The sequence below is a fragment of the Ranitomeya variabilis genome, chromosome 3 (genome assembly GCF_051348905.1).
Source record: "Ranitomeya variabilis isolate aRanVar5 chromosome 3, aRanVar5.hap1, whole genome shotgun sequence".
Classification (NCBI taxonomy): domain Eukaryota; kingdom Metazoa; phylum Chordata; class Amphibia; order Anura; family Dendrobatidae; genus Ranitomeya; species Ranitomeya variabilis.
Window position 1 is genome coordinate 740,076,043 of NC_135234.1, and position 25,674 is coordinate 740,101,716.

Consider the following 25,674-nt stretch of genomic DNA (forward strand, 5'->3'; position numbering starts at 1 on the left):
AATTGACGATAATGAACAAATCAAGGTCACAGACAGAATAAACTTAGACTGTAAAGTGCCAATTGAAATAGACTTATCAACCTTTTTTGTACGTTTAGAGCATGCTGATATAACATGAGTTGAATCACCACAATAGAAGCACAACCCATTTTTTCGCCTAAAATTCTGCCGTTCGCTTCTGGACAGAATTCTATCACATTGCATATTTTCTGGAGCCTTCTCAGAAGACACCGCCAAATGGTGCACAGGTTTGCGCTCCCGCAAACGCCGATCAATCTGAATAGCCATTGTCATGGACTCATTCAGACCTGTAGGTGCAGGGAACCCCACCATAACATCTTTAATGGCATCAGAGAGACCCTCTCTGAAATTCGCCGCCAGGGCGCACTCATTCCACTGAGTAAGCACAGACCATTTACGAAATTTTTGGCAGTATATTTCAGCTTCATCTTGCCCTTGAGATAGGGCCATCAAGGCTTTTTCAGCCTGAATCTCTAAGTTAGGTTCCTCATAAAGCAACCCCAAGGCCAGAAAAAACGCATCCACATTGAGCAACGCAGGATTCCCGGGTGCCAATGCAAATGCCCAGTCTTGAGGGTCACCCCGCAGCAAGGAAATTACTATCCTAACCTGCTGTGCGGGATCTCCAGCGGAGCGAGATCTCAGGGAAAGAAATAATTTACAATTATTTTTGAAATTCAGGAAACGAGATCTATCCCCGGAGAAAAATTCTGGTATAGGAATTCTAGGTTCAGATATAGGAGCATGAATAACAAAATCCTGTAAATTTTGAACCTTCGTAGCAAGATTATTCAAACCTGTAGCCAAACTCTGAGGATCCATTTTAATCAGGTGAGATCAGAGCCATTCAAGGATTAGAAGGAGAGAGAGAGACAAAGGCTGCAATTAGAGCAGAAATGCAACTAAGTCAACTATAGAGCAAGCTCAGAGGGAAAAAAAAAAAAAAAAAAATCTGCAGACTTCTTTTTCTCTCCTTTCTTCTGCCAACGGTTTTAACCCTTGGCCGGCCATACTGTCATGGTTCCCAATGGCAAGGGGACGTCAGAGAACATAAATAACAGAACAGCTATTGGGTGATGGAATCTCGAGCTGACCGTGAGCTAAACCTATCACACAACTAACAGTGGCCGGGTGACGTACCTACGTTTTATCCCTAGACGCCCAGCGCCAGCCGGAGGACTAACTAACCCTAATAGAGGAAAAGACAGACCTGGCTTACCTCTAGGGAAATTCCCCCAAAAAGGAGACAGAAGCCCCCCACATATATTGACGGTGAGTTCAGAGGAAAAGACATACGCAGTATGAAGGTAGGTTCAGCAAAGCGAGGTCCGCTTACTAGATAGCAAGAAGATACAATAGGGAACTTCACGGTCAGCTGAAAACCCTATTAAAATACCATCCCGAAATTACTTTAAGACTCATGTGTCAACTCATGACACCGGAGTGGCAATTTCGGCCCACAAGAGCTTCCAGCTACAGAAAAATAACATAACTGTGAACTGGAACAAAAATGCAAAACAAACTTAGGACTAAGAGTCCAACTTAGCTGATAGTACTCTAGAAGCAGGAACATGCAACAGAAAGGCTCTGGTTACATTGATGGCCGGCACTAGAATAACTGAGCAGCAAGGCTAAATAGGATACTCCCATATCCTGATGGAAACAGGTGAACAGAGAAAGTGAAGCACACAAGTCCAGTACCACCAGTGACCACCGGGGGAGCCCAAAAACCAAATTCACAACACCTGCTGCACAAAGTCTCCTCTAAAGGCTACGTTCACACGATCCGGATTTTGATCCGGATCCGTAGCGGATTTTCAGCTGCGGATCCGGATCAGTTTTCCATGTTGGTTACAGTACAATGTAACCCAATGGAAAACCAAAACCGCTGTGCTAACGATCCGTTTTTCCGCTGGAAAATCCGCGCGGATTTTCCAGCGGAAAAAAGAAGTAGCATGTCAATTCTTTCAGCGGATTCCGCACCGGTTTTCCAGCAGCTCCAATAGGAAACTGCTATTGGAAACCCGCAGTGGAAAACGCTGAAGAAAAAGGATCAGAAAACGCAGCTCAAATTCACTGCGGAATTTAGCTGCCGTTTTCCAAAAACGGGCAGGAAAAAAAAAGGATGGAAATCCTGATCGTGTGAACGTAGCCTAACAGTTGTTGTAGAGATGTGTCTGCTGCTAGAACTCTGTGTGGCATTGACCTGGTCTCTAATCTGAGCTGCTGTTAACCTGCGATTTCTGAGGCTGGTGACTCGGATAAACTTATCCTCAGAAGCAGAGGTGACTCTTGGTCTTCCTTTCCTGGGGCGGTCCTCATGTGAGCCAGTTTCTTTGTAGCGCTTGATTGTTTTTGTCACTGCACTTGGGGACACTTTCAAAGTTTTCCCAATTTTTTGGACTGACTGACCTTCATTTCTTAAAGTAATGATGGCCACTCGTTTTTCTTTACTTAGCTGCTTTTTTCTTGCCATAAGGCCTCTTTCACACGTCCTGATATTTCCGGTACCGGAAAAACCGGTACCGGAGATATCCGTGTCCGAATGTCCGTGTGCTCAAGTGGCACATACATGCGGCATCCGTGTGCCGCCCGAGGACCACACGGACCGTGCAGGAGAGACAGCGCTACACTAAGCGCTGTCCCCCCCGCATGTGGTGATGAAGGCAGAATTCATCTCTTCTCCCCCAGCGTTCGTTGGAGAGAAGAGATGAAAGATATATTTTTTTTTTGGGGGGGGGGGGAATAAAGTTTGCATGTGCGTCCGTGTCCCCCCCTCAGTGCGCCGCCTGGCCCCTTGCCGCAGAAATACTCACCTAGCTCCCGCAATGTCTCCTCTGTCCTCTCCGCGCTGGCAGCTTCTCCTGTGTGAGCGGTCACGTGGTGCCGCTTATTACAGTCAGGGAATATTCCTTGATCTTTCATCTCTTCTCTCCAACGAACGCTGGGGGAGAAGAGATGAATTCTGCCTTCAGCACCACACACGGGGGGGACAGAGCTTAGTGTAGCGCTGTCTCTCCTGCGGGCGGTACGTGCACACGGAGGAGAGTGCACACTGTTCTCCGTGTGCACGTGTGCTGTCCGTATTGTGGTCCGTGCTGCCGGTAGAAAACGGACATGTCTACGTGTTTTCAGCACGGACATACGGTCCGTGTGAAAACACGCACATGTGCATAGACCCATTCATTTGAATGGGTCTACGTGTGTCAGTGTCTCCGGTACGTGAGAAAACTGTCACTACACGTACCGGAGACACTGACGTGTAAAAGAGGCCTAATACAAATTCTAACAGTCTATTCAGTAGGACTATCAGCTGTGTATCCACCAGACTTCTGCACAACACAACTGATGGTCCCAACCCCATTTATAAGGCAAGAAATCCCACTTATTAAACCTGACAGGGCACACCTGTGAAGTGAAAACCATTCCCGGTGACTACCTCTTGAAGCTCGTCAAAAGAATGCCAAGAGTGTGCAAAGCAGTCATCAAAGCAAAAGGTGGCTACTTTGAAGAACCTAGAATATAAGACATAATTTTAGTTGTTTCACACTTTTTTGTTAAGTATATAATTCCACATGTGTTAATTCATAGTTTTGATGCCTTCAGTGTGAATTTACAAGGTTCATAGTCATGAAAATACAGAAAAATCTTTAAATGAGAAGGTGTGTCCAAACTTTTGGTCTGTACTGTATGTGTATGTATGTATGTGTGTATATATGTGTGTATGCAAATATATATACAGTATGTATGTATGTATGTATGTGTGTTTATATGCGTGTATGTATGTGTGTGTGTGTATGTAAATATGTGTGTATATGTATGTATGTGTTTGTGTGTATGTATATATGTGTGTATGCATGTATCTGTGTTTATATGTGTGTATGTACAGTCATGGCCAAAAGTATTGAGACCCCTGCAATTCTGTCAGATAATACTCAGTTTCTTCCTGAAAATGATTGCAAACACAAATTCTTTGGTATTATTATCTTCATTTAATTTGTCTTAAATGAAAAAACACAAAAAGAATTGTTCTAAAGCCAAATTGGATATAATTCCACACCAAACATAAAAAAGGGGGTGGACAAAAGTATTGGCACTGTTCGAAAAATCATGTGATGCTTCTCTAATTTGTGTAATTAACAGCCCCTGTAACTTACCTATGGCACCTAACAGGTGTTGGCAATAACTAAATCACACTTGCAGCCAGTTGACATGGATTAAAGTTGACTCAACCTCTGTCCTGTGTCCTTGTGTGTACCACATTGAGCATGGAGAAAAGAAAGAAGACCAAAGAACTGTCTGAGGACTTGAGAAACCAAATTGTGAGGAAGCGTGAGCAATCTCAAGGCTACAAGTCCATCTCCAAAGACCTGAATGTTCCTGTGTCTACCGTGCGCAGTGTCATCAAGAAGTGTAAAGCCCATGGCACTGTGGCTAATCTCCCTAGACGGAAAAGAAAAATTGACAAGAGATTTCAACGCAAGATTGTGCGGATGTTGGATAAAGAACCTTGACTAACATCCAAACAAGTTCAATCTGCCCTTCAGTCCGAGGGTACAAAAGTGTCAACCCGTACTATCCGTTGGCATCTGAATGAAAAGGGACTGTATGGTAGGAGACCCAGGAAGACCCCACTTCTTACCCCGATACATAAAAAAGCCAGGCTGGAGTTTGACAAAACTTACCTGAAAAAGCCTAAAACGTTTTGGAAGAGTGTTCTCTGGTCAGATGAGACAAAAGTAGAGCTTTTTGGGCAAAGGCATCAACATAGAGTTTACAGGAGAAAAAAAGAGGCATTCAAAGAAAAGAACACGTCCCTACAGTCAAACATGGCGGAGGTTCCCTGATGTTTTGGGGTTGCTTTGCCTCTGGCACTGGACTGCTTGACCGTGTGCATGGCATTATGAAGCCTAAAGACTACCAACAAATTTTGCAGCATAATGTAGGGCTCAGTGTGTGAAAGCTGGGTCTCCCTCAGAGGTCATGGGTCTTCCAGCAGGACAATGACCCAAAACACACTTCAAAAGGCAATAGAAAATGGTTTGAGAGAAAGCACTGGAGACTTCTAAGGTGGCCAGCAATGATTCCAGACCTGAATCCCATAGAACACCTATGGAGAGATCTAAAAATGGCAGTTTGGAGAAGGCACCCTTCAAATATCAGGGATCTGGAGCAGTTTGCCAAAGAAGAATGGTCTAAAATTCCAGCAGAGCATTGTAAGAAACTCATTGATGGTTACCGGAAGCGGTTGGTCGCAGTTATTTTGGCTAAAGGTTGTGCAGCCAAGTATTAGGCTGAGGGTGCCAATACTTTTGTCTGGCCCAATTTGGGAGTTTTGTGTGAAATGATCAATGTTTTGCCTTTTGCTTCATTATCTTTTGTGTTTATTCATTTAAGACAAATTAAATAAAGATAATAATACCAAAGAATTTGTGTTTGCAATCATTTTCAGGAAGAAACTGAGTATTATCTGACAGAATTGCAGGGGTGGGAATACTTTTGGCCATGACTGTATGTATGTGTGTATGTATATGTATGTGTGTGTGAGTGTGTATGTAAACATGTGTGTACGTGTGTGTATGTATGTGTGTGTATTTGTGCATGTGTATGCATGTATGTATGTATATGTTTATGTATGTATATGTATGTATATATGTATGTGTGTATGTATGTATATGTGTATGTTTATGTGTATGTACTGTATATGTGAATGTATGTGTATGTATGTATGTATGTCTATATGTATGTATATGTATATGTGTATGTATGTATGTATGTGTGTATGTATGTCTATATGCATGTATATGTGTATGTATGTGTGTATATGTATGTAAATATGTATGTATATATGTATATGTGTATGTATGTATGTATGTATGTATGTACATATGTGACACGTGTTAGGTTTGGCAAAGCATCAAATGGCCATGATACCTTATGGACACATTAGATGTATACTCCAAATATTCACCCCAATGTGAGGTGACACCTTGTGGGGTAAAACATATAGAATGACAGTGTAAAGTGACATGACAATGCCATTCCCACCTACAAGCACAACATCCATCCTATCCGCCATCCCGCGCTCCCGATCATTTCTATACATTTCTGCTACTTGGATCCCACAATTTCCCCATTCCTTTCTAATATTAATGCTCTGCACCTTCCTTATAGTATAATACTACACTCATTGACTGCATATGATAGATCACAGGTATGGTGTTGAACTATAAGTCACAGCATGCATTTTCAGGCAGAATCTGCTGGGAATTGTAGTCCTTGCCTATAATTATTGCATACAAGTCTATATCCCTGTATATTACAATTAGGCACTTACATGTGACAATGTCCATAGTGATGAGAAGAGTTGTCGCCCCCATCCTCCGCCTCCTGAAGCAGGTAGTCCTGGCTCTCATTCCTGACACCTGTGATGGGACAGTTGTTATTCCTTGACACATAAGGCTCACAGTGGCTCATGGTAATTCCAGAAATTCTCTTGGAAAAAGTCTTCTCCCCAGCAGAGGCATGCAAGTCCCCACAGTGTGTGTGCTTCATGCACCCTGAGTCCAGGAGCACAGGCAGTCTCTGCTGCTCCAGAAGCCCCTCGCATGCTTTTTATTCCCTCTGTCTGATCCCCCCAGCTCCAATTCTTCACTGTCTTCACACGCCCTCTGGCGGCAGAGAGTAGAATGCAGTGTCAGCGCAGGGATGAGCTGCAGCTGGTTTTGCTCTGATTGCTCATTATTGTTTTTCATCTTTTCACAAAATAGGCTTTTTTTTTTTTCGATCTGGGACATGATTGGATAGATAACGTGTAATCAACAGCCATAGCTAATCAATTATTAATTATTTGCATGGAGCCAATATTTTGCAGCAAGATTAATTTGCATTGAGGTGTATTAGTCTGCTCCCCCCCCAAAAAAAGGAGAATGCTATACAGATGATAATATCGTAGGAGTGCAACGTTATATGTTGTCTGATGAAAATAAGGGGCATCCATTGATTTTAAAGGAACATGGCAAGTTTTTACACATGGAAGTGGTGATATGGCGGTGTAAAGGCTTGTCACACATTGAAGTAATGGTATGGCGATGTAAAGGCTTGTCACACAAAAAAAAGTGATTTTGTAAAGATCTGATAGGGAGAGATTTAGCTTAGAAGCCATATGCAAATCAGGGTAGTAGTGCATTCAGGGTGTGTCAATGAACTGGAAGAGGCCGTCCGAGTGCACTGACACGCCCCTAGTGCACTTCTAGGCTGATTAATATGTGGCTCGTGTTCTAGATTTCTCATGAGTCCCACTTTGGATCCCTACTAAAAAAAAATGTGTCCTATTTATTGGTCAGCAGCCGCTCCACTACCTCCATATGTAATAATGTGCCCACCGGTGGCCTTAGATGTTGATAGTCGCAACAAATTTTAAGGTATCATACGCATATATGATGTTAGAAGTAAGATGAGACTACAAGACCCAATTTCGGAGAATTGCAGCTATAGGAAAATATAGGAAAAATATAGGAATTGTCCCTTACATTGAGATCATATAATAAATTTGTGGTCAAAGCTGTATAACTACAATGTCTGAGTACACCACAAGAGGGCATTCACATGCATAAATAGGGTCCTACTGCAGGGGGATAACTTGGGGGGGCATGTAGGGAATGTGTCCTGGGCACCATGATACACAGCCCCCCGAGGAAGCTCAGTACGCGAAACGCGCGTGGGGGCTTGCGGTGGACGTATCCAGCAGTAAACCTCACATGGGTAAGTAGCACTGATTGCACTTTTGATTGATGTTCTTTTCTGATAATAATTGGGCTATGGCCAATATGAGAGGGAATTTATAGGGTAGACTAGTTGTTTCACATCCCGTATTAGGATTTCATCATGGACCTTATGGGGCTATTCCTACACACTCCTTACATCCCTACATTTGGTGACGTTATGTCCTATTTGGGGCATCATGCTCTTGGTATATTTGTAGGATCACACCTGGGCGCCATTGAGTAGCTTCTTTCATGAGGCAAGATTAGCATCTCGCTTTGTTTGGCGGTCTGAATAGCAGCATGTTGGCGCACACCCAGTAAGGGATTCCTTAGCAGGCTGATCCCCTGCTGTCAATTGTACACGCCTCTTTTAGACCCAAATACAATTGAATCTCTCACCGCTATCAGCTCTGTAGGGAAGACATGGTACAGCAGGGTGATGACGTCCCCTAATCAATCTGCTGATGTCACTGGGAGAAGACAAAGGAAAGGGAAGTATTATGAGGGAGCCAAAGATACAGGAGTTTTTTTGGGAGAGAAATAATGTGAGGGGACAGCATAAAGAGGAGGCAGTGTGCATGAAAAATTTAAGACAGGGCCAGTGTTGCAATGTAGCTAATAAGAGCAGACAGTGTGGCACTTATAGTTAATAAAGGCAGACAGTGCGATGGTTATAACTCATAAGGGTTGACAGTGTGGCAGGTATAGCTCCTAAGGGAAGACAGTGTGGTAGTTATAGCTAATAAGGAGAGACAGTGTTATGGTTATAACTAATTAGAGGGGACAGTGTTGCTGTTATATTTAATAAGGGAGGAAAGTGTGGTTATTGCTAATAAGGACAGACAGTAGGGCGGTTATAGGCAATAAAGGCAGACACTGTGTGACAGTGTGGCAATGTAACTAATAAGAGCAGACAGTGTGGCACTTATAGTTAATAAAGGCAGATAGTGCGATGGTTATAACTCATAAGGGTTGACAGTGTGGCAGGTATAACTCCTAAGGGAAGACAGTGTGGCAGGTATAGCTCCTAAGGGAAGACAGTGTGGCAGTTATAGTTAATAAAGGCAGACAGTGTGACAGTTATAGCTCATAAGGGTTGACAGTGTGGCGGGTATAGCTCCTAAGGGCAGACAGTGTGGCAGTTATAGTTAATAAAGGCAGACAGTGTGACAGTTATATCTCATAGGGGTTGACAGTGTGGCGGGTATAGCTCCTAAGGTAATAAGGACAGACAGTAGGGCGGTTATAGGCAATAAAGGCGGACACTGTGACAGTTATAGTTTAGAAGGGGGATAATGTGGTGGTTATAGTTCACAAGAGGATGGTAAGGAGGCAATATTTTATAGGAGAGAACAGTGTGGAGTGCTTTTATCACAACAAGGACATAATTTCTGCAGTGACCACAGTGAGGTTAAGTTTTTACTCGGGCACAGCATGGGCAGAAAAGTTTTGTATAGGGGTCATTAATTATAATGACTTATTTTTAAGGTGTGATGTAAAAAACTGGAGAAGATGGAAGTATGCACAGATGAACTGTGGAGGTGTAATGTCATCATGGCATCTGGACAAAATGGAGACGAAAGGGATGAGAACGATTCCAATCAAACAACATTTCACCTATAAGATACCTTGATCTAAAAGTTTATGTGATACAGACTACATCAATACTGTGGTTCCTCTATGGTACACAGTCTGATTATTATTATTTATTTTTAGAGCACCATTGATTCCATGGTGTGGTGCATCAGGACGGGTTACATATAAAATACAAATAGAAATTACAATTAACAAACTAATAGTGACAGACAGGTACAGAAGGGAGAGGATTCTACCCTTGCAGGCTTACATTCTACAGGATAATGAGGAAGGAGACAGTAGGTTTGGATTCGGTGTTGGTGAGGCGCACAGCAGGGCTCAGAAGGGAAGGAGCGCCATTTGACTTTTTGAATGCAAAATTTACTGGAATCATTAGCAGACGCAATGTTGAGTTTGCAGAGCCCCTGATGTGCCTAAGCAGTGGAAACCCTCCACAAGTGACATCATTTTGGAAACTAGACCCCTCAAGGAACTTATCTTGATGTGTGGTGAGCACCTTAAACCCACAGGTGCTTCACAGAACTTTATAACGTTGAGCCGTAAAAATAAAAAATTCAAATTTTTCCCACAAAAATATTCTTTTAACCCCATTTTTTATTCTTACAAGGGTAGAAAATGGACCCCAAAATTTGTTGTGCAATTTCTCTTGAGTTTAATGATACCCTATATCTAAAGGAAAACTACTGTTTGGGTGCACGGCATGGCTCAGAAAGGAAGGAGTGACATTTTGGAACGCAGACTTTGATGGAATGGTTTGCGGATGTTTTGTCACATTTGGAGAAACCCTGTTGTGCGTAAATAGTGGAAATCCCCCACAAGTGACCCCATTTTCGAAATTTGGCCCCTCAAGAAATTTATCTAGACATGGGGTGAGCACCTTGAAACAACAGATGCTTCACAGAATCTTACAACTTTGATCTGTGAAAATGAAAACAAATTATTTTCCCCACAAAAATGGTGTTTTAGCCCCAAATTTTTTAATTTTCACAAGAATAGCAGGAGAAAATGGACCCCATAATTTGTTGTGCAATTTCTCCTGAGTACATAGAGCAAAGGTCAGAAAGGATGAAGCACCATATTGGAGTTCAGATTTTGCTGGACTGGTTTGAGGGTGCCATGCCACATTGGCAGAGACCCCGAGGTGCCAGAACAGCAAACTACATCTCTCAATGAATTCATCTAGGTGTGCAGTGATCATATTGGTATGACAGGTGTGTCACAGAATTTTATACCATTGGGCAGTGAAGAAAAAATATTTTTTACCACCAAAATTTTGTTTTAGATTTTACATTTTCACATAGGGAAATGGATAAAAATGGCACCAAAATGTGTCCCACAATTTCTGCTGAATGTAGAAATACCCCATATGTGGCTGTACTGTACTGCTTAGCCATACGGAGAGACTCAGGAGGGACTGCTCGAGTGCAGATCCTATAATAGTTTGCAGACTCCATATACAGAACCCCTAAGTGCTATAAGAGCAGAGTTCCCCCTCAAGTGACCCCACTGTGGAAATTATAACCCTTTGGGAATTTATCTGCAGGTGTAGTGAAGTGATGATTTTGACTCCATGGGTGTTTCCCAGAAACAGGCAGCAGTGGATGTTGCTGAATGAAAATTACAAACTGCCGTTGTAGTGACCAGTACATTATGCCCAGCCCGTGCTCCTGAAGACACACACCCGTAAATTAGGCTGTCTATAATCACTATAGAAATGCCAAACATGTGGGCGCTATATGTTGTTTTGGCACACTGGGACTCTGAAGGGAGGGGGCGCATTTGGATTTGGGAGCTGAGAATTTGCAGATTTTTTTTTTGGGGGGGGCGAGGCAAGGAGCCATTTTGCTGTTCCAGAGCCTTTGTAAAACCAGTATTGTGAAAGCCCCCTATATTTCTGTTAACAGATGACGGACCTGAGTGGGGGCTTGCTTTTTTTGTGGATTGAGTTGAAGCTTTTATTGAGAACTTTTTACATAACGCTTGGGATCTCATTTATCCGGTGCTCTACCTTGAGCAATTGCTTTGTAGTTTCCATCTAAATCTCCAAATGACATTGTCATGGTCCAGTCCGAAGTTTACTTTCTTCTTTCCTCTCTCGAGACTGGTCATGCAGGGGTTAATCTCCTCAGCCTCGTTCTGGAGCTAGCTGCTGGGCTATTTCAGTCCATCACAGCCTGCTGACCAGTGTTAGTGATAGTTCTTGCTTCCAGGCTTGAGCCCCTGACCTGTATTAGTGACCCTGGTGCCTCTGACTGCCTGTACCCATGTATGACTCGATCTGATCTCTGTACTTTGCCCCTGGTTTTCCGTTTCTGATACCACGCTCCCCGACTGGCTTCGACTCCGGTTTGTGCCCCGACTTCATCTTACATTTCACGTTTTGGTTACGTTTCCCGGTAGGCTCTGACTTCTTGCTTGCCCCTGACTATTCTTCTGACTGCCTCTGTGTATTGTGCTGACCTCTCTGTGTATGACCTTGGCTTGTCTAACTAATCTTTCATTACCTGTGGCACCTGTGCTGCTATTCAATTTTGCTACGCTGTGTGTACCTCTGTTCCCTCCCAGCACCCCCTGGTGGAGGTTGCACTATACTGCACTGCAGTTGCACATTACAGACATGATTCAGATGAAACCCCCGGGGGATCCATTTACTATAATGAGGCAGCAGAGATACCCTGCACTACGTCTGGCCTCTGCTTAGCGGTGTCCTTCTTTTCAGCAATGCACAAAACTGTGGCAGACCGCGCTCTTATGCAATCCTAAAAAGACTGAAACCGCCGGATCAGAGGTCAGACGGCGTCCACAGTGTCCTCATCTGCCTCATTCTAAGGAATCTTCCGCCGGGGGTTCCGTCTGAATCATATATTGCAGAGATTTTCACAGAAACCCCGGTGTAAGCGCTCAGTGCAGAGAGCAGGATAAATGTGAGCCGAGCCTTACTGCAATCTTTGGGAGACATTATTAAAAAATCAATAGTAAGTCGAGTATTGGTTTTAATTATTTTTTACGCCTTTCCTCGTGTGGTATAAGTGATTAGGGAACTTTATTCTTCAGGTCGGTGCGATTACAGTGATATCAGATTTATATCAGTTTTTATGCTTGACTGCTGTCACACAGTAAAAGATGCTTTTTTTGCTTTTGCGGGATGAGTTGACGTATTCACTGGTATCATTTTCAGACACATGACATTTTTTGATCGCTTTCTATTCTGATTTTTGGGAGGCAGAATGAACACAAACCAGCAATTCAGTAATTGTTTTTCTCACTTTTTGGTTTTTTTTATGCCGTTCCACATGTGGTGAAATTGATAAGGAAGGATAATAGCACATGTATTTTTTCACACACACATATATATATATATATATATATATATATATATATATATATATATATATATATATATATATATGTATAGGCACTTTTACACAATAAAAACTATTTTATAGAAAAAACAATTATTTTTGCATCGCTTTATTTTAAGAGCTGTATTTTTTTATTTCTTGTTTTATTGCGGAACAAGATGTTGTTTTCAGAGGTACCATTTTCATTTACATTCATCTTTTTAATCATACATCTTTTTGTTTGGCGGTATGGTGATAAAGCATAGTTTTTTGCCTAGTTTTTTTTCTTTGTGACAATTTTATAGGTCGGGTCATTCTGGACTCTGCGATACCAAATATGTGTACTTAAAAGAAAAAAAGAAATATATTTTTATTCATGGGTACTATATATATATATATATATATATATATATATAGTTGCATCTCACAAAATTGAAATATCATCAAAAAGTTAATTTATTTCAGTTCTTCAATACAAAAAGTCAAACTCATATATTATATAGGGTCATTACACACAGAGTGATCTATTTCACGTGTTTATTTCTGTTAGGCTGCCGTCACACTATCAGTATTTGGTCAGTATTTTACATCAGTATTTGTAAGCCAAAACCAGGAGTGGGTGATAAATGCAGAAGTGGTGAATATGTTTCTATTATACTTTTCCTCTTAGGGCTCATTTCCACTTGTGAGAAACACGTCTGTGTCTCGCATGTGGAAACCAAGCTGTGGCACCGGCACTCCAGAGCGGAGCGTGCGGCCGCATAGGAACACATGGAGCTGCACAGCTCCGCTCCAAAGTGCCGGCGCCACAGCTTGGTTTCCACATGCGAGACACAGACGTGTTTCTCACAAGTGGAAATGAGCCCTAAGAGGAAAAGTATAATAGAAACATATTCACCACTTCTGCATTTATCACCCACTCCTGGTTTTGGCTTACAAATACTGATGTAAAATACTGACCAAATACTGATAGTGTGATGGCAGCCTTAGGGTATGTTTCCACGGTCAGGAAACGCTGCTTGTTTGACGCTGCGCAGAGCTGCAGCGTCAAACACGCAGCGTCCAGATGTTCCAGCATAGTGGAGGGGATTTTATGAAATCCTGTCTCCACTATGCGTGGAAACCCGCATCAGTCTTCCCTGCGACTACGGACATGCTGCGCGTCTTTTCAGATCGCAGCATGTTCGTACACCTTGCGGGGACGCAGCGTCCCCGCAAGGCATATTACAGGGCCCTATGGGAGAGAGCGATCATCCCGGATGTGAAGAGTTAACACATCCGGCATCCCAGAAAGGGGGCGGGGCTCAGCGCCGAGCGGCTTCGCCGCTGCGGCGATGCCGCCGGCCATCCTGACCGTGGAAACATACCCTTAATGTTGATGATTATGGCTTACAGCCAATGAAAACCCAAAAGTCACTATCTCAGTAAATTAGAATACTTTATAACACCAGCTTGAAAAAATGATTTAACATCCGAAATGCTGGCCTACTGAAATGTATGTTCAGTAAATGTACTCAATACTTGGTCGGGGCTCCTTTTGCATCAGTTACTGCATCAATGCGGCGTGGCATGGAGGTGATCAGCCTGTGGCACTGCTGAGGGGTTATGGAAGCCCAGGTTGCTTTGATAGCAGCCTTCAGCTCGTCTGCATTGTTGGGTCTGGTGTCTCTCATCTCCCTCTTGATCATACCCTATAGATTCTCTATGGGGTTAAGGTCAGGTGAGTTTGCTGCCAATCAAGCACAGTGATACTGTTGCTTATAAACCAGGTATTGGTACTTTTGGCAGTGTGGACAGGGGCCAAGTGCTGCTGGAGAATTAAATTTCCATCTCCATAGAGCTTGTCAGCAGAGAGAAGCATGAAGAGCTCTAATATTTCCTGGTAGACGGCTGCACTGACTTTGGTCTTGATAAAACACAGTGGACCTACACCAGCAGATGACATGGCTCCCCAAACCATCACTGATTGTGGAAACTTCACACTTCCTTTGTTTACTGATTGTGCAGCGAGAATTTATTAGAGATCAGGATTTTCCTGTATGGATTACACTAGTCATTGAATAATAGGGATCTCACAAAAATGTAAGTGATAGTAATTAACAGCTCACAAAATATACCAAACCCTCTAAAATTTAACCTGTATGAATTATTTAAAACCAAAAGGAAATATCAGATGCATACTCTAATAAATAAGTATATCCACAGACAAAATGTATTAGTACAAAAATATGTCCAAATATTAGAAAATCTGTCCATAGGTAGCCCTAGAGTACAGCACTACCTAACCGCGGAGGCTGGCACCCTACAATTAGGGCAAATGGCGCCCCCAATCGGCAACGGCTGACCCTTTTAAGTCCTATTGTTTACTAACCATGGATAATAATATTATTACATAAGACCTAGAAAACTCAAATCAGAGCGTTAAAATAAATAAACCAAGGACACAATGCAACCAACAAGACTATGCACCCAAGAGAGCAAGAAATGCCAATGACTCCGGTGTCCTGCAGCCTATACCTGACCCGACATGGTAACAACATTGGATGAATGAGATGATCGGAGCTCCATGTTCTTGCACTAGATAGTACAGGGCAATAACACCAGCAGCAGTAAATGCTCCGGGGGCGTAGACGGCAGAGATACAGCTGCTTCCTACAGTCTCTGTCTCATTAGTGACATCCAGCTGATTGAGAGAGGTCATAAGTCCATTGTATTTTCAGCACAACTGTTCCATTACTGATGGAGGCCTGGGGTACGGGCACTGACAATGACTGCATTGTGTGCAGGGCAGGACTGCGGACTGTATGTGCTGTAATAAATTTATCAGCATCTTATTATAAAGCAGTTACAGAGGATCGGGACATCTCTGTCTAAGTAAATTACTGCAACAACGATGCCCCCATTACTGCAAAAAGGTTCGATATGGGCCTAATGATTCAAACTAAAAGAATAATTGCACCTACTGTTACACTAATAAAAAATTGCTATATGGATCCTTGGGGTTTGTTCACAGTTTTGGGGGATTTTTTGGGAACATAAATTGAGCATAATGTTTCCAAGTCCTCCTCGGAAACTTCTGCTCAGTTTCAGCTCCAAAAACTCAGTAAAAAGACTCAGTGTGAACACACCTTTAGGAGGACACCCTTCATTTAATTAACAAGAATTAGAAAAAAAAAGTGTCTGGTTACTTCATAAAGGGGTTTTCCACCCTTGAGACAGTTTTTATTTCACTTAAAAGCATTTATTTTGGACTAAATATAATTTTTGCAATTGGGTTTCTTTAAAAAAAATGATTTGCCTTCTGTAGCCACTGTGATGCACTGCCAATCGCTGGCTGCTGAATGAGTTAACTAACAAACCGTCAGTGAACTCATCATGATGGTCTGATGGGAGAATTTGTAACTCTTTTATCTGTCTTTTTTTAGCTCTTCTCAGCTGATTTATGACCACAGAACACATTAAAGTTGAGTGTGCAGAGAAAAAAAGAGCATGTAAAATCAAACAGTGCAAAATTTTACATGAAACCCAACTGGAAATGTGTTTTTTGTCCCAAATACTTGAATTTAAATTAGACAGCGGGCGTGCTGTTGTAATTAATCGTATAACCACACATGGAAATGGCAATATTGGGATTAATAAGGTTAGTGGAAGGAGGAAACACACAAAATTCAGTTTTGGACAGATTTAGTTTCAGATAGAGGGAGGACATAATGCGGAGGTGATGTCAGGAGAAGATGTGTATAATTGGGCGTCATCAGCATAGACATGGTACAGAAAACCAAATCTACTCATGGTTTATCCAATAGGAGCGGTATAGAGAGAAAAGAGGGGACATGGACTGAACCCTGAGGAACCGCAGCAGTAAGAGGAAGAGGCGAGGAGAAGAGCTAGTACACTGAATAGTACACTGAAAGAGCGGTCAGAGAGGTGAGATGATGAGAGTGGGAATGTCATAGGACAGAAGATGCAGAAGCAAGGTGATCTATGAATTGGTGGGGTTGGCCCAGAGGGTGGTACATAACCGCAACTTGCAGGGAGATGAGGTGAAAAGTCTGATGGTGTAGAGCTAAAAAAAAGGGAGACATAAGTGAAGGTACTGGGGAGATGACCTTAAAAGCACTTTTTAATGAAAGAAGCAGACCAACACCTCCAACTTGTTAGATCGTTAGCCTGAAGATACGAGAAAAATATGTTTGCCACCATACGAGACAGCTACAGTGGAGGTGTTGTCTGACTGCTGCATCCATGTTTCAGTGAAAGCCAGAAGTTTAAGAGTGTTTTAAAGGAAGAAGTCATGTATATAGGGGAGTTTGTTAGACACTGACCGGGAGTTCCAGAGGGTACAATTAAAGGATAGAAGAGAAGGCATGTACTAAATGTTAATGAGATTAACAGGATTTATTGTGTGCAGCAAAAAAGAGAGTAAACTTTACTAGTAGAAGGAGAAGGCGAATAGAGAGAGTGAACAGATGTTTCAGTGTTTTGTGATAGCGTCTTCTGAGACATACCATGGGACACAATATTTTAAGAATGTGACAAGGGAGAAGGGAGGAAAGCGGTAATGATGTGGAGAGAGTGCACTGAATGTCTGAAAGAGTGATAAAGTTTGAAAAACATGGAAGGAATGTTATGCTAGTCACAATGTGACCCACGGACAGGCTGCGAGTCAGCAAAGTCAGACGTTTTGGGGTCAATATGAAAAAAGCATGTAGTAAACCAAGGGAAAATACGAAGTAGTAAGTCAGGTCACATGCCAGGGTCAGAATACCATAACAACAGCAGATAAGCAAAGGGGCAATAACAAACGGGTAGTCAGAACACAGTCCAAAGGTCAGCAGCAAAATATCAGATGCAAAAGGGCAATAACAAACGGGTAGTCTGAACATGGTCCAAAGGTCAGCAGCAGAATATCAGGTGCAAACGGGCAACAACAAGCGCGTAGTCAGAACATGGTCCAAAGGATAGCAACAGTAGATCAGAACTTACAGCACAGGTATCAGGTGAACACACACCAGAGAGTACAGGCTTAGAACAAGCTTTTGACTGGCGGTGATCTGGGCCAGACAGCTAACCTAAATATCAGGGCAATTACCAAAACAGGGAGCACCTGTGGAAATCTCTGCACCTTCCAGTCTCAGATAGGTCAACCAAACTGTCAATCAAAGCACCAACAGTTCAGCACGCCCCAGCACAAGATAGGATGACAGAGCTGTCCATCACTGAGTCCCAGACACTCTGAGCAGAGGAATCGTGACAGGGAACAAATCCACATTGCAGCACAAGTGAGCTAGAAACAAATTTGTTTGAATATCTTGCATAGCTTACCTGTCTACTGCCCTGTGTAACTGCCATGTTTACCTGCCTTGCACTTTGACAAATATGGCACTTAGACAACTTCTAAATTCATCCCTGTTACCACCCTGCACTCAAGGAGTGGATCCACTTCAAAATCTACTAAGTGTGAACATAGCCTAAGCTGCCCAGATGGCTGAGATAACAGTCGGCTAAATGTTCATTTCACCTACAGCTATCGCTCTAGGTTCCTCCAGTCACATGAACTCTTGGTTTGGCAAGCGTTAATGTGATCTCCATAGGAAGAGTGAAGTTCCCTATTGGTAGACACCTCTTGCAGCAACTTATCTGCCTGGAGCACAAAGAGATCGAAGTTTGAATTCGAACTGCCTAATTCTTGTTTCCTTCATCTGCGGGGTAAAGTCAAGACAACCCCATGCACATCAGATGAGTAGCTGGTCCTGCTGAAATCAGCAGGTTCAGTCATTTTTAATCTAATGTACAGTATATGCGACTTCAGGCTGTTGTAAGACCTAAAGACTCATTGCTCCACTTCAAGTGTACACATAAACCCTTCTAAGGCGCTAAGCATATTCCATTTTGATATTTTTGGTTTGGGTATTTGAGCTCATATCTTAACTTATGCATAGGGATGAGCAAATATGCTCAGTGATACTCGGATATCATTCGAGTGTCTGGGTGCTCGGATGTGCTTGTTACTCAGCGAGTATTGGGCGGTGCTCGACGTAAAACTCTAATCCCCACGCCGCATGTTTGGCGCCTTTTACATAGCCGATAAGCATGCGGGGATTATCTGTGCCTCACTGTAATGCCGTAGACATCTTAGTAGTGGCATTACTGTGACTGGCTGATCGCGTGACTTCATCAGCCAATCGTCGGCACACTGACGCCATTGCCAGCTCTGTGACACTTCGTATTGGAGGGAGATAGTGCTTGTCTAGGCCTGTGTGTGCACAGTATAATGAATCAAAGTCCTGTAGTGCTGATACTGGTGCTGAAGCTGAACCATCATACTAATGCAACACCCCAGGTAACTGGTTGTTGCATTGATGTTGCCTTCCTTTTCGGGGAGGGTGATGTCACGCTTGGAGGCAAGGGAGATTCTTTCTATCAGGTAGCAGGCACTCACATTCAACACATCTGAATCTAGGCCAGGAGGGGGAGCTCAGGACCCGGATTCAGGGGACCTTCCTTACACTTTATGTATCCTGGTCAAGGAGGAGTCAGTCAGTCAGAGAGAGGAGAGGAGAGCAGAAGGACGTCTGGAGCAGACGTAGGGGCCAAGCAGCCACAAGGGAGCTGCTACCCCTGGAAAGATGGAGAATCTGAAGGAGCGTTGAATAGTGGAGGAGCTTAGAGGGAAGAAGCACAGAGGAGGAAGAAGCTCAGCAGAGGAACAGGGGAAGGACACCTTAGGAACCAGAGCGCAGAATCCGGGTACTGGGAGCCCGAGGTCGTGTTGTTCTCCAGGACATGCGACAGAACCGGAGGGCATAGGACTGTATGTCAATTGCCTGCATCAAGTCTGAGGTGAAGCAGTAACCTTAGAGCCCGGGTCATGATAGAGACCCTATAAACAGGCTCAAACTGCCTATCGTACAGACATCTGTCTTAGGACAGGAAAGAGGGGACTTGCAATAAGCTTCAAGCGGCAGGGACCTAATCAACTAAAGTAGCGCAAGTATTAAAGGCTAACGGACCTCACCTGGGAGAGAGATCTGTTATTGCCTCCAAGCCGGCCAGACCACAGCTACCCTGCACTTGGTACCCTGGACTGAGGACTACTACCATCAGTAGACCAGGTAAAGACTGCAAACCTGTGTCCTCGTTCTTTGCCATACCATCCACCACACCATTGGTGCCCTACACTTGGGCAGCCCTGGGGACCCCGCTTCACTTGTGGGAAGCATCACCATCTTGCTGCATAACATCACCCCAGAGGACCCCTTTAAGCACCGTCGGTCCCTACTGACCGAAAACCACAGGTGGCATAACAAACATAGACATTACAAATCCCCTTAAAGACCTTTCCCTTTAATTGGGCGCTCCACTAAAAGGCTAATCATTTGTATCACATACAATCTGCATTTAGTGTAGGGAGGGAGAGAGAGTGCCAGGAGCAGGGAGAGTGACAAAATCCAGTCTGTGGACAGAGATTAGGGCTGTGCAATCCCTTGCAAAAAATATAACTGCGGCATTTAGGTTTTTTGTGAAAAAATTGAAATATTGTGTGATCTATCGAGTATTACATACTTTGTGGTACATTTTGGTGCTATAAAACACTGCAAAAAAGTGTTATAAAAAATTGAAATACTGTGTGATCCATCGAGTATTATGTACTTTACAGGATATTTTAGTGTTATAAAACACTCCAAAAAAGTGTTGACATTTTTTCTGGATTAAATTTCTCACCCATACAGTATTGGGTGGTCTGGGGTACATTACTGTGATATCCATCACTCAAAAAAAGCGATTGCTTTTCAGCTAAAACAGGAACAAAACAACAAAATAAAATCAAAATGCTGCAACACAGTCCATATGTTGCGGGCGGCGTCCCGCTCTGGAGCAGCACAGGTTCAGTCTGTGCCCAACGAGCCACAAAGTCTTTGGAGACTCCTCTCTCCAGGCTAGCTGAACCCAGACTGCCTATAGAGCTCGGTTATTTCAACCTAAGCCTGTAACTTCCCCATCATGTCATTGATCACATGATCACGACCTCATGCAGGTCCTGGCAGGTCTGCCAGGGGAGATAAAGTGGACCTTCTCCCACCCACTCTATGAAGGTCCACATAAAACCAGCCCTTTATATGCAACTTAACCCTCACAACATGCAGTGTGCTGGAGAAAAATCCTCTGGTTTCACATCACTCACGCTGTTAAGCGCAGTGACACATATCTCAGTAGCAAAGCCACAAAAGAGAACTAAAAATTCCCCAAAAATTCAAACATACAGCTGTAAAAGGGCAGCACCACTTATCTGCCCAAGTCTCTGAACAAATGCACTACAGGAAGCAGCCAACCCATATAGCAAAGATGTTGCAAAACACAAGTGCAAAATTGTAAATAGACAGCCACTCACATCCTATCAGTTCATGGAGGGGATGACTGCTTAGTAGGGTTGAGCGACCTTTACATTTATAGGATCGGGTCGGGTTTCACGAAACGTGACTTTTTCAAAAGTCGGGTCGAGTGAAATCGGCCGATCCTATAAAAAAGTCGGGGTCGGCCGAAACTCGAAACCCAATGCAGTGCATTGGGTTTCCAATGGTTCCCAGGGTCTGAAGGAGCGGAAACTCTCCTTCAGGCCCTGGGATCCATATTTAAGTGTAAAATAAAGAATTAAAATAAAAAATATCGCCATACTTACCATCTGATGCGCCCTGGTACTAAGCGGGAACCTTCCTTCCTTAGAATCAGCCTTCCAGGACCTTGCGGTGACGTCGCGGTGACGTCGCGGCTTGTGATTGGTCGCGCGGCGGCCCATGTGACCGCTCGCGCGACCAATCACAAGCCGCGACGTCACCGTGACGTCACCGAAGGTCCTGGAAGGGCTGATTCTTAGGAAGGAAGGCTGCCGGAAAGAAGCCAAGGGTGAGTATATTCCTATTAGGTATATACTCACCCTCGGACGCGCCCTGCTTCTTTCCGGCAGCCTTCCTTCCTGAGAATCAGCCCTTCTAGGACCTTCGGTGACGTCACGGTGACGTCGCGGCTTGTGATTGGTCGCGCGAGCGGTCACATGGGCGGCCGCGCGACCAATCACAAGCCACGACGTCACCGCGACGTCACCGCTAGGTCCTGGAAGGCTGATTCTAAGGAAGGAAGGTTCCCGCTTAGTACCAGGGCGCATCAGATGGTAAGTATGGCGATATTTTTTATTTTAATTCTTTATTTTACACTTAAATCTGAATTCCGATACCAATTCCCGATATCTTAAACATATCGGGAATCGGTATCGGAATTCCGATTCCAGATTCAGAAGATCGCCGACTTCATGGCCGACCCCACACAGGGGTCGGGTCGGGTTTCATGAAACCCGACTTTGCCAAAAGTCGGCGACTTCTGAAAATTGCCGACCCGTTTCGCTCAACCCTACTGCTTAGTATACATTTGCACAATAGAGGCCTGTATAGGGCGCTGTTCACATGTAGGTAATGCATAGTGTCTGGTTCTCAGCCTATTAGTCACGCCCATACTATTCGGTTAGCAATCTCTCAATGCATCCCATGTGAACAACCTTGTATACAAGACCTAACGTGCTGGGCTTGGCTGCACCCTGAAAAATACAGTGCACAAAATACATACCGTATAAATATGTGAGGTATTGGTTGATATTTTGGCCAAGATATGCAAGCTCGCAACCCTACATCAAGGGTCCTCACGCTATGTGAGTCCTATCACTAAACTCAGTAGCAAAGCCACAAAAGAGGACTAAAAATCCTCCAAAAATTCAAAAATACAGCTGAAAAAAGGCAGCACCGCTTACCTGCCCAGATCTCTGAACAAAAGCACTACAGGGACTACTCTGAACAAAAGCACCACAGGGCTCCCCCAGGGGCCGTGGGGTACTCGGTACCGGGTCCGGTCGGCTCAAAGGGGGGATGTCACGGTGGCTGACCCGGTCCGTGGCCCTGGAACGTCCGTATAAAAGGTCTTTAAAGGGATAGAGTTTATGTTCGTGATGCCACCTGTGGTATTCGGTCAGGGTGACTAACGCTGCTTTAAGGGGTCTGCTGGGGTGATGTTATGGCAGCTATATGGTATACCTTCCCACAGGTGAAGTATATCCTCAGGGCTTCCCAGTATGTAGGTGGTGGTATGGTGAGAGGCACAGTGAAGAACGAGGACACAAGGTTGCAGTCTCTTTACCTTTTACTGAAGACTTCAGCATCCACAGTCCAGAGCACCAGATCACAGGGCAGGCAGAGTCCGGCCGGTTTGGAGGCAAGTCCAGAGTCCCCTTGTCCAGGTGGAAATCAATAGCCTTCCCTTGCGCTGCGATGTTGTAGTCCCTTACTGCCTATGGCTTCATATAAGGGTCTCACAGATGTAGTGTTTCTTTCTCTCTCTCCCCCGTATAGGATAGGACAAAACCCGTATGACTGGTGACTTGAGCATGTTTATAGGGTCTCTTAGATAACCCGGCTCTGTGGGGTGTCACCGTGCCTCCTGGGTGTAGGTGCGGACAGGTAACCTGCAATTAGCTGTCCTGCCGGTCTCTGAAATAAGGTGTAGAGATCCTAACTCCCTCGGTGTTCCGGCTACCGGTGTTCTGCGCCTCAAAAGGAGGCAGCCTGTTTGGGGCTGGTCCCCTTCTGGTATCCTCTCCTTTGCTTTGACTTCCTTCACGCTCGCTGCAATACAATTCTGCCTTCCAATGTCTCTTTCAGGGATCTGCAGCTCTTAGGGCATGCACAGCTCCGTGGACCCTCTCCTCTGTCTTCTGACAGGAATTCGCTCCCGCCAGGAACAGCTTCCCTGAAGGACTCACTAACTTTTCTTCAGACTACCAGTTATATATATATAGGGAGTGACCTAATAAATAGGAGCAGAAGCTCCCCCTGGTGGCCTGGAGTGTGAATGTGTTGCATGTTTGTGATACCTGGATGCAGTTATCCTTTCTTGCATCCAAACGTAGCATCACTCTCCCCAGGAGGAAAGCGGCACTACTGCGATGACCCTGGGGTGCTGCACTTGCAGTCAGCCCATACAGCAAAGATGTTGCAAAACACAGGTGCAAAATACTAAATAGACAGCCAATCACAACCTACGAGTTCATGTTAAATTTTTGGAGGACTTTTAGTCCTCTTTTGTGGCTTTGCTACTGAGTTTAGTAATAGTACTCGCAAGCATGAGGACCCTTGACGTTGGGTTGCGAACTTGCATATCTTGGCCAAAATATCGACCAATACCTCACATATTTATATGTATTTTGTGCACTTTATTTTTCAGGGTGCAGCCAAGCCCAGCACGTTGGGTCTTGTATACAGGGGTGTTCACATTGGGATGCATTGACAGAGTGCTGGTCAGCCTGCTTAACCGAATAGTATGGTTGTGACTAATAGGCTGAGAACCAGACACTATGCATTACCTACATGTGAACAGCACCCTATACAGGCCTCTATTGTGCAAAGGAATACTAAGCAGTCATCGCCTCCATGAACTGGTAGCTTGTGCGTGGCTGTCTATTTAGTATTTTGCACCTGTGTTTTGCAACATCTTTGTTATATGGGTCGGTTGCATCCTGTTGTGCATTTGTTCAGAGACCTGGGCAGGTAAGATGTGCTGCCCTTTTTCAGCATCATAGGTAGACCACAACTATGAGAGTCAAAATGAGAAAACAAATCCTGAATATCACCTTGTCTGATTTGGCAAGATTTATTTAGCAAAATATGGTGCAAAATAAGTATTTGGTCACCTAAAAACAAGCAAGATTTCTGGCTCTCACCGACCTGTAGCTTCTTATTTAAGAGGCTCCTCTGTCCTCCACTTATTACCTGTAGTAATGGCTCCTGTTAACTTGTTATCAGAATAAAAGACACCTGTCCACAACCTCAAACAGTCCCACTCCAAACTCCACTATGGTGAAGACCAAAGAACCGTCGAAGGACACCAGAAACAAAATTGCTGCCCTGCACCAGGCTGGGAAGACTGAATCTGCAATAGGTAAGCAGCTTGGTGTGATGAAATCAACTATGGGAGCAATAATAAGAAAATGGAAGACATACAAGACCACTGATAATCTTCCTCGTTCTGTGGCTCCACGCAAGATCTTACCCCATGGGGTCAAAATTTTCACAAGAACTGTGAGCAAAAATCCCAGAACCACACGAGGGGACCTAGTGAATGACCTGTATAGAGCTGGGATCATCGTAACAAAGGCTACCATCAGTAACACACTATGCCGCGAGGGACTCAGATCCTGCAGTGCCAGAGTTGTCCCCCTGCTTAAGCCAGTACACGTCCAGGCCCATCTGAAGTTTGTTAGAGAGCATTTGGATTATCCAGAAGAGAATTGGAAGAATGTCATATGGTCTGATGAAACCAAAGTAGAACTGTGTGGTAGAAACAAAACTCGTTGTGTTTGAAGGAGTTGCATCCAAAGAACATCGTACATAGATACTGTAGATAACAGAGACATAAACAGTTAGTAAATATCTTGAATGTACTGAACAGTATTAAGAAAATAGCATTCTGTTTTTGTAATGGTTTTGGATTCACGGACATATTAAATCATTAGTCCCTAGAAAAGTCATCTTTTAGAGAATAAGGTTGTTTTTTTTCCCATTTAGAACTTAACACTTAGATCTAGAGAGACTGAAACATTTAACACAAAGATGTCAAAAAGTGCTAAGTGACCGGATGATTTCAATATGTCTCTGTGCTGAATAAGGTGACAACGAGGTGCTAATTGATTCAAATGGAAATATATTCCCACATCATAAAACTAAGAACTTGTTGACAGCAGACATTTTTATTAACATTTGATTATAAATACATAGACAGGTCCCTTGTCCATTGGTCGGCTCTTCTCCTGCCCCGATTCATAGCATAGTCTCGTGGCTAGTGGCTCCCTACTCCTGTTGGAACCTTTGGTTATTTTTCTAGGACTCATAAGCTGACACTTGATCTCCTTG

General features: G+C 43.8%; 1 protein-coding gene across 1 annotated transcript in view; it reads right to left on the reverse strand.

Annotated features, from left to right (window-relative positions):
- The window catches only part of TRPC6 (transient receptor potential cation channel subfamily C member 6), a 251,147-nt gene extending 244,503 nt beyond the window's left edge, over positions 1 to 6,644 (reverse strand). The window contains exon 1 of the mRNA XM_077298478.1: positions 6,359 to 6,644. Within this exon, the coding sequence (XP_077154593.1) occupies positions 6,359 to 6,576 (218 nt within the window). The 5' untranslated portion in view covers positions 6,577 to 6,644. The remainder of the gene's footprint in view (positions 1 to 6,358) is intronic.
- Between the last annotated feature and the right edge of the window lie 19,030 nt (positions 6,645 to 25,674).